This window comes from Cyprinodon tularosa, unplaced genomic scaffold, assembly GCF_016077235.1.
Source record: "Cyprinodon tularosa strain WSP-4 unplaced genomic scaffold, ASM1607723v1 ctg521, whole genome shotgun sequence".
Lineage (NCBI taxonomy): Eukaryota > Metazoa > Chordata > Actinopteri > Cyprinodontiformes > Cyprinodontidae > Cyprinodon > Cyprinodon tularosa.
This window is the reverse complement of record NW_024039254.1, coordinates 379,609-393,643: the sequence shown is the minus strand read 5'-3', so window position 1 is coordinate 393,643 and position 14,035 is coordinate 379,609. Positions and strand designations below refer to the sequence as shown.

Here is a 14,035-nt window from a genome sequence, read left to right as displayed (position 1 = left end):
TTATATAAACTAATTTTCTACCAATAATCTTAATCAATCTAAACACATAAACAGCATTACACATGGATATTTGTATTGTACTTTAGAAGGAAAAATCTTAAACAAAGCTTGAAAAGAAACAAATGTGGTCAGGATAGGTTATTACACCAGAAAGAAACAGGTTATAAATGATTAATTTCACAACCATCAGCTAAATCCTGATAACAGGGATCAGTTTGCCATTAAAACCATTAAATAAGGTGGAAAAGAAGGAGTCCAGAAGGTTCCTTCTGGAAAACAGCGTGGCCACAAACAACCACTCTGAGGTCACAGTTCAAAAAAAGGTGGAGGGGAAAAAACAGCTAAGTTAAACGATTAGAATGGATGAAAGGAGGCAGATGATGGATGAACAGGGCTGCAACTACTGGTTTCTGTTTAGATTTACCCTCCTCACCTTTTTACTGCCTCTCAATTATCCATTGCTTTATTTGTCGGCTTGTTTACAGAATGAGTGAAAGAGAAAAAACCCTACAGTCCTACGAAGCTCAACAGTAGCTCAACCTACAGCCTTTAAACAACCTTAAGCTGACATCTACTGTCATGTTCAGGTTTCTAGAATCTTTTAAAGGAAGTAGTTACTGACTTTATCCCTATTTGCTGGATAGTTTATCCAAACACACCTTTATCTGCAGATAAAAAAAAAAAAAAAGGGCTGAACTAAATTGCTGCTGCACCACAAACCGCAGCATCATCCGTTTGGTACGGTCAGCTAATGGATGCAAATGCACTGCAAAGAAAAAAGTACCACAACCACAAAAATGAGACTAACACTCAAACGGACTAAACAAAGCAAAGGAAAAATGCTGCAAGTTAAAAAATAACAAAAACGACTACAACAAAGGATATCTGCAAACTAACAGCGCATAACAGAAGTGCTCCAGACCACTAGGGGAAGACGATCATCAACTCATCAGCTCAATTCACTGGACTTTGATTCCAAGTTTGAAGACGTTTCTCTTCCCATCCATGAAGCTTTTTCAAGCAGCCCAACAAAGCCTTGTTTTTGTTTAGAAAACATCCAAACTGAAACAGACGAACGGGTCCACCCCTTTGGAATGAGGGCCTGTAATACATGATACCCGTCTGTGTCTCTGAAAGGGGGGAATTAAAGGAAGATGCTCTCCAAAACTGTGGATACCCAAACTGGGCATTTGTCAAAAAAACATCTCCCTCCCAGATGTTGCTGGAGTCTCTGAAAAACTCAAGAGGATTTTCTCCAAACACTAAATCCCAGAACATTTCAAACCAAACAGCCCCTTAAACAGAGACCAGTTCATCCTAAAGACCAAACCACCAGACCTAATCTAAGCGGAGTGGTGTCTGCAGTTCAATGCAGTGACAAAGGACATTCATTTGAGGACCAGAATGTTCACATTTTGGACGAAGAAGACAGGTGGTTTGAGAGGGGCGTGAAGGAAGCCATCTATGTTAAGAAAGAAAAAACAACCTTAAACAGGGGGGGGGGACTCAGGTTCCAGCTTTTAAAAACCTCCAATGCAGCGATAGAGACCAACAATTCTCTTTACCGACCCCCCTTTCAGAGACATACAGGTGCTGGTCATAAAATTAGAATATCATGAAAAAGTAGATTGATTTCAGTAATTCCATTTAAAAAGTGAAACTTGTATATTATATTCATACATTACATACAAACTCATATATTTCAGATGTTTATTTTGTTTAATTTTGATGATTACAAATGACAACAAATGAAAATCTCAAATTCATCATATCAGAAAATTAGAATATTGTGAAAAGGTTCAAAATTGATGGCCCCTGGTACCACACTCTAATCAGCTAATTAACTCAAATCACCTGCAAAAGCCTTTAAATGGTCTTTCAGTCTAGTTCTATAGGCTACACAATCATGGGGAAGACTGCTGACTTGACAGTTGTCCAAAAGACGACCATCGACACCTTGCACAAGGAGGGCAAGACACAAAAGGTCATCGCTAAAGAGGCTGGCTGTTCACAGAGCTCAGTGTCCAAGCACATTAATAGAGAGGCGAAGGGAAGGAAAAGATGTGGTCGAAAAAAGTGTACAAGCAAGAGAGATAACCGCACCCTGGAGAGGATTGTGAAACAAAACCCATTCAAAAATGTGGGGGAGATTCACAAAGAGTGGACTGCAGCTGGAGTGAGTGCTTCAAGAACCACCACACACAGACGTATGAAAGACATGGGTTTCTGCTGTCGCATTCCTTGTGTCAAGCCACTCTTGAACCACAGACAGCGTCAGAAGCGTCTTGCCTGGGCTAAAGAGAAACAGGACTGGACTGCTGGTGAGTGGTCCAAAGTCATGTTCTCTGATGAAAGTAAATTTTGCATTTCCTTTGGAAATCAAGGTCCCAGAGTCTGGAGGAAAAGAAGAGAGGCACTTCATCCACGTTGCTTGAAGTCCAGTGTAAAGTTTCCACAGTCAGTGATGGTTTGGGGTGCCATGTCATCTGCTGGTGTTGGTCCATTGTGTTTTCTGAGGTCCAGGGTCAACGCAGCCACATACCAGGAAGTTTTAGAGCACTTCATGCTTCCTGCAGCTGACCAACTTTTTGGAGATGCAGATTTCATTTTCCAACAGGACTTGGCACCTGCACACAGTGCCAAAGCTACCAGTACCTGGTTGAAGGACCATGGTATCCCTGTTCTTAATTGGCCAGCAAACTCTCCTGACCTTAACCCCATAGAAAATCTATGGGGTATTGTGAAGAAGAAGATGCAATACACCAGACCCAACAATTCAGAAGAGCTAAAAGCCACTATTAGAGCAACCTGGGCTATCATAACACCTGAGCAGTGCCACAGACTGATCGACTCCATGCCACGCCGCATTGCTGCAGTAATACAGGCCAAAGGAGGCCCAACTAAATACTGAGTGCTGTACATGCTCATACTTTTCATGTTCATACTTTTCAGTTGGCCAACATTTCTATAAATCCTTTGTTTTTATTGGTCTTCAGTAATATTCTAATTTTCTGATATGATGAATTTGAGATTTTCATTTGTTGTCATTTGTAATCATCAAAATTAAACAAAATAAACATCTGAAATATATGAGTTTGTATGTAATGTATGAATATAATATACAAGTTTCACTTTTTAAATGGAATTACTGAAATCAATCTACTTTTTCATGATATTCTAATTTTATGACCAGCACCTGTAGACAGGTATGGGGCAATGGAGGCTAACACAGAAGCCAAACGACCCCCATTCCAAAGGGGTGGACCCGCTCCTCCGGTTCAATTTGCATGTTTTCTAAACAAAAACAAAGCTTTGGTTGGTCCACTCTATAAAGCCTGGAACTCAACGCCATTTCTGACATTTTGAATCTAAAAAGCTTCCTGGATGGAAGAGAAACGTCTTCAAACTTGGAACCGGAGTCCATTGGATTGTTCTTTATTTTCTTTATTGGCCAGGCCCTAATGTTTAGGGACAAGTATATTTGTCTCCCTCTTGTGGTGTGTACCTTTTTCATAAAATGATTTTATTTCAAAACTTAAATTGATTCAAAGTTTTAATTTAAACCCTAATCTAAATTATTTTTACATAAGTGACACCTAAATGCTGCTTGACAGACCTGACGTTTTGGAGGAAAACCAATCGGCCGTGGACCGATTGAAGGCTAACGCTAAGCCTAAAAATGGTGGATAAGAAATCTAAACCTGAGATAAATGCATTTAACACCACATCATTAAACTCTCATTGTGACCGACCTGTGCTGTGCACTACCGCACTGGCTGTTAAAATGGCGGAGCCCTGCCTCTGTAGTACAACACTCATGTTTCTGCAGCTTCTCTTCGCTTGTGGCTATTTTTGCATCTTGGTGTGTATTTCCTTTGTATGTGTTTTATAATTGTAATTTCCTTTCCCAAGGTTTACAATTAGAAAAAGATAAACCTCTTCAAAATGTTAAGTACAAGTGAGTCTAAACGGAGAATGTAAAATTTTTTTAATTTGTGACTCACAGAACAGTTTGTGTATTTGCGCTCAGCAAATTTCTAACATTACAAAAATATTATTTCTTTTTTTACTCAGACTTCCAAAATCTAAAACAACCTTCTTATTTCTATGTTAGCATCATTTGCAGCAGGGTTTTTTTTTATTTGCACTCTATTGCTCTCTATTTTCTATGCAGCATTTTTCCTTTTTGGGGCCATTAGTCAGATTTCTGTGTTTGCAAGTCTGATTTTTCCTATTTGCAGTTATTTTTGTATTTGCAGAACATTTGCTTCCCATTGTTTTGAGATGCAAGTGGGATCTGCTTGCAGGTTTCATTGCAGCCCTAAGTGAGTGAGTTGGGAAATGAGAGGCTGAGAACATAGAAGGGACTGTTCACTTCACAACAGATAACAACAGCACAATAACCACCTTCCTTACTGAGACAAAACAACCAACTGATTCAAGGTTTTACTATAAGACTGAGAGAAAGGAGGCGAGGAATGAGGGTGGGACAGGATAAATACTCGTATTAGTTGTTTTTAAATGTGCCAGACACTGTGCAGATCCTGAGGGAAAGCTGTTTGCCCTTCATCTACTTTTGTTAAATTCAGATTGGAAAACTACATACATGTATATCAAGTGTTTTTCTCTGTAGTTTCATTTCTTTGCCTTTACTAATGAGAAAAAAACAAGAATAAGACCAGCCCAGGAATCAACTGTGATGAGGTAACAGCAAAGGGGTTGGGATGGTGACGGTTCAGGCAAAAAAGGAACACAGAGCAGCTAAAAAAGGACACAGTTTGGACGTCTGCACTCAGGACCTGGACAGAACTGGACACAACCAAACCAGCCGTGGAGAAAGAAAGAGAGAGAAGGAGGGAGGGAGGAAGGGAGGGAGGGAGAGGGGGGGAGGACCAACCAACACACAAGAAAATGGCAGAAGGCATAATTACCACGCTCATGAGTGATGACTGAGGTAGGGAGGAAAGTGCAGTAAACAAAAATGGAAAAAGGAAAACAGAAGGGAAAAAAGAGAGAGAAAGAAAGTAAGACACAAATAAAGGAGCAAAGATTACATATAGGGAAAATAACTTTGAAAAACTGAGTGCTTCTGTTTGATCCATTAAAAATTAAAAAGCAAAAAGAACAACACAAATCCGGTTCTAATCAGGAGTGAATCCTGGATCGTTTCAGACTGTTCAGATTTCTGAGTAAAAGCTGTTCTAATCCAGATCTAGAAAACAATGAATCTTCTGTCAAATATCACTTTGAATAAAGTTAAAACATAAGAATTGTCTAGCTGGACATAATCAAAAAAGGACAAAAAAATGGAAAATTCTGCGTAAAAGAAGAGGGATGTGTTGGGAAAACCTTTTGTATGTTTATTTTTAAAAGAGTTTTTTATTTCAAGATTAATCATCTTCAGCTATATATATATATATATTTAAATAAGTGTCACCTGTTTAAATCTTATATGTTTGTAAATCACAAAAACAATGACAAAACCCCTCAAAATAAAGTTTTTCTTTTTCAAACTAATTTAGGGATGGCTAAATCACTCTGCTGGTTGCTATGCAACCCTCGCTGGTCAACCTCATTTCATTCAGCTTGGTTTATAAAAGAAAATAGTAAAAATGTTCAAAAACACAAAACAAAGCATACAACCGCATTTCTCTATCCACATGGGGACTTTCCACTGACTGTCATTCATTTCTAATCTACAGCCTTCCCATGACCTTTACCCTGAGCCCAACCTTACAGGTTCATACTTTACCTAAACCTCATTCACACTGAGTCCTAAACCAAACACCTCACCCTAAAACAGCATTTGTCCCGATAGGCAGCCACCAGAGCCGTCGGTCCCAATGATGTAAGAGAAACACGCCTGCAGGATCCGTTTTTGGTTTTTCATGGGAAGTATTTTTAAAGCATCACAATCACTGAGTCTCAGCGTCTTTGGCAATATTTATTTAAATGAATCAATGTTTGTTTCTGATCAGAAGAAGTTTTTCTTTCCAATAGCTCAGGCTGAATCTCCAGGGAGGGAAATAAAGATTAGGGTGATGGTAAAGAGGATTTCCGATCTGAAAGACTTCAAGTTTGTATTTTGGTTATAATAGAATTTACAGGTCACATGTTAGCGGATCCAAACCCAACAGAAAGCTTAAAAACTATGATGTGATAAAACTCCAACATGCAGACTTCTTCTTCTGTCACCAAAATGATAAATATCAGAAAACAGGTCAGGCTGTCTTAAAGAAAACAATTTAAGGAGACATTTTAGGTATTTAAAAGTACCTGGAGACATTTTATATCAGAGTAAAAAAATTGTTCAATTAGTCCCAAGTGGGGCTAATATTTCTCATAAAAAGGGAAAAACATTTTAAAAAGACTTTTGCAATAAGTTAAGCAGTAAAACAGTCTTTATTGTGGAAGCATGTCCCTGCTTACCTGATCCCTCCTCTGTCACCATCCCCAGTCCCTCTGCTTTGTTCTGCCTCTCGAATGCATTCAGGTCCAGGACACTGGAACAAAACAAACGGGTCTGTGAAACAACCGTGTCTCCCGGCCGTCCAGAACTCTGTGTATTATACCGTTAATCCAGAAGTACATTATGTTTCAAAAAGCAGGTTTACAGAAAACTTAGTTTTCTAAACCTGAAATCGGGGAAAATCAAAAAGTTTTCTGTTTCACAAAGAGAGTTTCCTCATCCTCTGCTTCTGTTGCCATAGTAACATCCTCCCCAAGCTAACCCGGTCAGCAGCAGGTTTTCCTCAGTAAACTACATTGGCTCCGCTCTCCTTACAGCCAATCACATTGCCTTATGTCCTGATTCAGTCAGAATTTTTTTGGTAGTTTTGTGCATAAGAAAAAAAATAATAATTCCCTTTAAAAACAAACATTGCAAGGCCGTTTGACGAGGATCCTATCAAAAAACGATTGGCTGTAATTCACCGAGAATTAAATATTTTTAAGGAGAGGATTCTACAACTCAGTTGACAGGATATGAGACTTATTTGTTTTTGGTTTGTTTACTATGAGCGGGAGGCAGATCATTTTATTTTATTTATTTATTTTATAAGTAAATGAAGAACTACTGAAATCATTTGTAGATTAGACATAGATTAATAAACTCTGAGCGGGGGAGGGGGCTGACTTCACTCTGTGATAGAAACCTACTCAGTCTACACGCAGAATCTGAAGCCATCTATGGGACTAATAGTTGCTTGATGATAACATCTCAAGCAGCTGGAAACGGACAGTATTCACTGTGTAAAAGAAGATGGAATAAGGCTGAGGAGGAACCCATGAGACGATGAACAGATTCTTCCTGTTAGAACAATGTTTTTATTCTTCATTTTCACCTGCTGACAGTTAATTTCACCTAATCCATACATTTATCTACTACCATTAAAGAAATAAACCCCTAATCTTATCACAGTCACAAGAAGTTATGGCAAGCCGTTTTGATATATATACCAGTTATACTTAATATGTATTCCTGATATCTGGAAGAAAAAAAATCATTTTCTTTTTAGAATGATAATTTCACACAAAATGACTAACTGATTAGTAGCCAGAGTAACAAAGCAGTTACTTTATGTCATCAAAAATATAGAACATTGAACTTTCCTGTAATAACTTTAAACACAAATGGAATATCAATTATGAAATACAAAATGTTTGTTATAATTTCATTCAATAATCAATTAAAAAGCCTAATTATCTAAAAAACATTGCCTATTAATCTGCATCATGTTGGTGGGAGAGGTGGGACAAGTGAGCTGCAGTAATACCATCTAAATGTGAATTCTTTAAAAAAAATTAAAATAAAAACAATAAATTACAAAAACAGATTGTCTTAAAACTTTATATTTTTGCAGCTTGACTGCATTTAACATGTTGTAAGATAGGTATGAATTTGAAAAATTATGCTTTTCAAGCTTTTTCAAGTAAATAAAATCTACTTTGCAATAGAATGAAAGCTTAACTGTTAATACTCAGAGCTGGAGCAGCAAAGGGGCTGAAGGTCAATAGAGGCCAACACCAGGATGGATGGAAGGATGCAGTGTCCATAAAAACTCTAACTTAGGCTCATAGGGACAAACCAGATGTTTTCCAAATCATCCAGTTTTAGACTTGGGGAAATCAGCATTTTCATTGATTTAGTCGTTCTATCCTCACCTGCAGGATTGCATCAGACCAGCCAGACTTTGGAAGAAGCCAACATCCTTCTTGTCCTTTAGATAATCCAACATTTTCTGTTGAAGAAAAACTTGTTAAGATCCTACAGTATCGCAAGATTTCACTGGAATCCACAGGAATTTGTTTCCATGTTTAAAGAGGCTTCGCATCCCATCCAGGAAAAAAAATATAAATAAATAAACAAATAAATATATATATATATATATATATATGTGTGTGTGTGTGTGTGTGTGTGTGTATGTATATACGCTACCGTTCAAAAGTTTGGGGTCACATTGAAATGTCCTTATTTTGGAAGGAAAAGCACTGTACTTTTCAATGAAGATAACTTTAAACTAGTCTTAACTTTAAAGAAATACACTCTATACAATGCTAATGTGGTAAATTACTATTTTAGCTGCTAATGTCTGGTTTTTGGTGCAATATCTACATAGGTGTATAGAGGCCCATTTCCAGCAACTATCACTCCAGGGTTCTAATGGTACAATGTGTTTGCTCATTGGCTCAGAAGGCTAATTGATGATTAGAAAACCCTTGTGCAATCATGTTCACACATCTGAAAACAGTTTAGCTCGTTACAGAAGCTACAAAACTGACTTTCCTTTGAGCAGATTGAGTTTCTGGAGCATTACATTTGTGGGGTCAATTAAACGCTCAAAATGGCCAGAAAAAGAGAACTTTCATCTGAAACTCCACAGTCTATTCTTGTTCTTAGAAATAAAGGCTATTCCATGCGAGAAATTGCTAAGAAACTGAAGATTTCCTACAATGGTATGTACTACTCCCTTCAGAGGACAGCACAAACAGGCTATAACCAGAGTAGAAAAAGAAGTGGGAGGCGGCGTTGCACAACTGAGAAAGAAGATAAGTACATTTGAGTCTCTAGTTTGAGAAACAGACGACTCACAGGTCCCCAACTGGCATCTTCATTAAATAGTACCTGCAAAACACCAGTGTCAACATCTACAGTGAAGAGGCGGCTGCGGGATTCTGGGCTTCAGGGCAGAGTGGCAAAGAAAAAGCCATATCTGAGACTGGCCAATAAAAGAAAAAGATTAAGATGGGCAAAAGAACACAGACATTGGACAGAGGAAGACTGGAAAAAGTGTTGTGGACGGATGAATCCAAGTTTGAGGTGTTTGGATCTCAAAGAAGAATGTTTGTGAGATGCAGAACAAATGAAAATATGCTGGAAGAATGCCTGATGCCATCTGTTCAGCATGGTGGAGGTAATGTGATGGTCTGGGGTTGCTTTGGTGCTGGTATGGTGGGAGATTTGTACAGAGTAAAAGGGATTCTGAATAAGGAAGGCTATCACTCCATTTTGCAACGCCATGCCATACCCAGTGGACAGCGCTTGATTGAAGCCAATATCACCCTACAACAGGACAATGACCCTAAACACACCTCCAAATTAGAGCAGAAGCAGGCAGCTGGTATTCTACCGGTAATGGAGTGGCCAGCGCAGTCACTAGATCTGAACCCCATTGAGCTGTTGTGGGAGCAGCTTGACCGTATGGTACGCAAGAAGTGCCCATCCAACCAATCCAACTGGTGGGAGCTGCTTCTGGAAGCGTGGGGTGCAATTTCTCCAGATTACCTCAACAAATTAACAGTTAGAATGCCAAAGGTCTGCAATGCTGTAATTACTGCAAATGGAGGATTCTTTGAAGAAAGCAAAGTTTGATGTAAAAAAAAAAAATCTTATTTTGAATACACATTATTTTTAACCTTGTCAATGTCTTGACTCCATTTTCTATTCATTTCACAACGTATGGTGGTGAATAAGTGTGACTTTTCAGGAAACCACAAAATTGTTTGGGTGACCCCAAACTTTTGAACGGTAGTGTATACATATATTTATATATACATACATATATATGTATGCATATATAAATCTTTGTAAAAAAAATATAAAATATAAATATACAGTCATGTGTTTTTATTGGTTTTTTGTGTATTTATTACTGTTTTCAAGGCTGCACTTAGAAAAAAATGAAATTGTCTAGAGCTGTTTTAAAGAGATTTCTTATTTATACATTCGTGTATACAAAAAGACAAAATAAATCTAAGTCATATGTATGTATGCATATATATATATATATATATATATATATATATATATATATATATATATAATAGCCTGCCAAGTGGTTCGGCGCAGATCTTGGAATCCTGACGCATGCATATAAACCCAATCCCTCATCTAAGAAGTTGAACGTTTTATTATAAAAGATCTTTACTCTGTTTTAACATGTAGAGATATGTCAGTTAGAGTTTTGTCATTACACAGTGTTTACCTGCTGTACAGTAGAGTTTCCTCCATTGAGGATGGCGATGCCCAGCTTCAGAGTGGAAGCAACCATAGGGCCCATAACACCTGGAGCACAAATGAAAATGTCTCCATTAGTTTGGATGTGACTGTTTTCAGGCAAAAATAATAAATAAATAACTCAGTGCCAGCTGGCATTAATGTTCACTAGTGCTCTGATAGGCAAACAAACTTAGCAGCTTCTGCACACAGATCTGCTATGTATTTTTGCTAAATGAAGTTTTATTAGGACCACTACAATAAAACCACTTATGTTTTGTGGATGGATCGTACTTCTGGGACGGCTGTTGTTTAAACGGCTAAACTTTCAATCTAAACAGGCTGTTGGTGACGAATCAAACAAAGAGCGATTCATAAATCCTTCGTGATGACTAATCAAGGTTCCCCTCAGGGTCGCTCATCCTGGAGCAAAGGCCTATGGGTAGGATACTTTGATCAGCGTCGGCAGGACCCCACTGGGCTAAGCTTGAACAATAGACACAAGTTCCCCCTCCCCCGACACTAACCCCTGTGGCCCATTACCCACAGTGGGAACCATCAGGGAGCAGCTTGGGCCTTTGGGCCAAGTGGCGGTACAGTTCCAGGCCTTCTTAGCATTCCTTGCTGGGGTGCTGGAGCATACAGCTGGTCAGAAGGTCCAAACTAGAACTTCATGCAACCTTCTCAATATCCCTGCCTTACTTTCTCTGTTCTTTCATCAAAACTTTGCCGTTTTAAAAAACATTAACTCCATATAGGGTCAACAGAACATTCAGTTTTCAGTTCTACTATAGTAGCCTGATAAACCAGACTTAATGTGAGATTAAATGTGTAATCTAGTCTGGCCCGGATGAAAGAGACATCAGAAGATTGTTGATAAAACAACCAGTTGTTTTTCAAACCATTTCTGTTCATATTAGCGAAACGCTCTGACCAATAAGCGCAACCGATTGTGACGTAGTGAGCGCGACAGAAAGCTGGTGGGGGAGTGTAAACAAACAGCCTGTTGGTAAAACAGCGAATACATCCTTCTTAAAAATGAGTGAGCGTAGAGCCTCTTCCTGCTCATGTTTCAATGAAAACTCCAAGTCTAATCCTTCCAAAAATGATTCCAAAGCTGAGTCAAACCAGAACTGTTCAATAGTTGGTGTCATCTTCCTTGTTGTGCTTTCTCCAGTGTCGTGCAGCTTTGTCATCACGCCCTCAAAACCCCGCCCACTTTGCATCCAGAAATTCAAAACACATCCCTGCGTTGTGATTGGCCAGCCAGTTCTAGGGCCTGGGGCATTGATCGAGGCTAGACCACTCGCAGGCAAAAATGGTTTTGGCCGCTGGCGGGTGGGGCTAGTTTACTAGGCTACTAATATTGGACTTTTGTCATTTAGTTTTTCTTCAGGTTGGGGCCCACCTTTACTGGCGCTGATGGTTTGGAGAACCATTTCTGCAGCTCCACGGTCGTGCAGTCGGGCCTGCTGATACAGCAGCTTCTGCTTCTCCATCTCCTTCTCCTAGTTCGTTAAAGCAGGAAAATATATGCAGTCAGCCCTAAGAATGTCATCAAAACGTTCCAAGAACAAGTGAGTGATAGCCTACTTCAAAGCTTTTTACTTCTCCTTCCTCATCTTCTTCATCATGGCAACTCTAAAGGGAGGAGGCAAGGAACGGAAGATTTAATTTAAATCTCCAATAAAAAATATTTAAACAAAAACAATAAGAACAGCAAATTTGTGTGTTCAGAAATAGAGGTGCTGGTACCTTAGCCATGATGTCAGCATAAGCCATGTACAGGTTGTCTTCATCCAGTTTGCTGCAAAAGAAAAGAGAAACTAAATACCACCAACATTTTATTCATCCAATCAAAACTACAAAAAACACCTGATTGTTGGACATTTAAACACTGCAGCTTCTATTCAAGGCCAGAAACAAAAAACTACCAGTTAATATGTAGAGAAAGTTTATTGAAAGGGAAACAGGGTATAATCCAAGAGGACTTTGGGAAATATTGAGAAATGAACCTAATTCAAAACAAAAAACAGCAATGAAATACAAAAAAAGGAAACATTTCAAAGTAAAACGAAAATTATTGTCATTAAATGGGACCGATGGACCCAGTTGGATGTTGGGAACTTTTAAAACATTTAGTAACAGAAAAATAATAAAACAGAGAACAGAAACACGGGCTGCTGAGGATAAGCGGACAGCAGTGGCTGCAGGGAGGCGGGGCGCAACCAATCACTGACACTCTGGTTTAACAGTTCAGTCCATCCTCTCCAAGGAAGGCAGGATCCAGCCGATGGTCCGTCAAAGAGATGAACCTCATAGCCGTCCAAGGTGTCCCCTATGCAGCAACCCCAGTGAGCAGGCAGGAGACCGATCCAGGTCAGAACAGGACAGTTCTGAGATCCAGGAGTTTGTAACCCGACAAGGGGTTCCGATCAAAATAGGAACAGACAGATCCAGGGTTCCAGGAATCCTCTAAGCGTTCAAGCATGTTCAGAGTTCTATGAGTCCAGCAGCGAGCTCAGACAGACACACTCAGCTGGAAACAGGAAGGCTCAAAGAGGAACGGAGACAAGACATGGTACCAGGATAAGTGCAGAACTTTACACTGGTCCCCACCTTTACGATGGAGTATTAGGGCTAGGCTAGAGATTTTTTTATTTTTTGTATTTTAAGAATAAAGTTGTAACATTACGAGAATGAAGTCATCATACAACAACCCGTTTCAGAAAGAAAGCTTGGAGCTCCGCCCAGCAGATGATGTCAGACCAGCTCCACCAATCAGCAACCAGAGTCCACTTTGACATCCTGCCCAGTTTGATGCTGCTGCTTAAAGATTTCCTGATTTGTCAAACCAATGCTAAAGTAGAACTTCACATGATGCTCCACATTCCTCATTTTAGGGAAGAAAGGGCTTCTTGGAAGAGTTGTTATAAAATACAACTTGATTATCGTAATTTTACAAATTTATTCTCTTAATATTTCAACTTTGTTCTCTTAATTTGATGATTATTCTCATTGTGACTTTGTTCTCGTAATCTTATGACTTTATTCTTGTAATTTTATGACTTTATTCTCATAATTTTACGACTTTATTCTCGTAATTTTACGACTTTATTCTCATAATGTTAGGACTATATTCTCGTAATTTTGTGAGTTTATTTTCATAATGTTTGAATTTTATTCTCGTAATTTTTTGACTTTATTCTCGTAATTTTATGACTTTATTCTTGTAATTTTATGACTATTCTCGTTGCAACTTTATTCTCATAATTTTCTGACTTTATTTTCATAATTTTACGTCTTTATTCTCGTAATTTTACAACTTTATTCTCGTTATTTTATGACTTTATTCTCGTAATTTTATGACTTTATTCTCGAAATAGATAAACAAAAATCTCAAGCCTGGCCCTAATACTCTGTCGGACCACCTTGGAGCCAGGCTTACAGGAATTAAGGCTTCCTGATGCCACTTCCTGTGTGATCCTGTTTGCAAGGCCCAATCAGGAGGAGGTTCACAGAAGAGGTTTGTCTCCACCC

General features: G+C 38.8%; 1 protein-coding gene across 1 annotated transcript in view; it reads right to left on the bottom strand.

The window, feature by feature from the left end:
* The window catches only part of ryr2a (ryanodine receptor 2a (cardiac)), a 263,016-nt gene that overhangs the window by 41,556 nt on the left and 207,425 nt on the right, over positions 1 to 14,035 (bottom strand). Inside the window, exons 83-89 of the mRNA XM_038303941.1 lie at positions 12,251 to 12,302; positions 12,089 to 12,136; positions 11,904 to 12,003; positions 10,485 to 10,564; positions 8,164 to 8,240; positions 6,430 to 6,503; positions 4,932 to 4,949 (exon numbers count right to left, since the gene is read on the bottom strand). Of these exons, the coding sequence (XP_038159869.1) occupies positions 4,932 to 4,949; positions 6,430 to 6,503; positions 8,164 to 8,240; positions 10,485 to 10,564; positions 11,904 to 12,003; positions 12,089 to 12,136; positions 12,251 to 12,302 (449 nt within the window). The remainder of the gene's footprint in view (positions 1 to 4,931; positions 4,950 to 6,429; positions 6,504 to 8,163; positions 8,241 to 10,484; positions 10,565 to 11,903; positions 12,004 to 12,088; positions 12,137 to 12,250; positions 12,303 to 14,035) is intronic.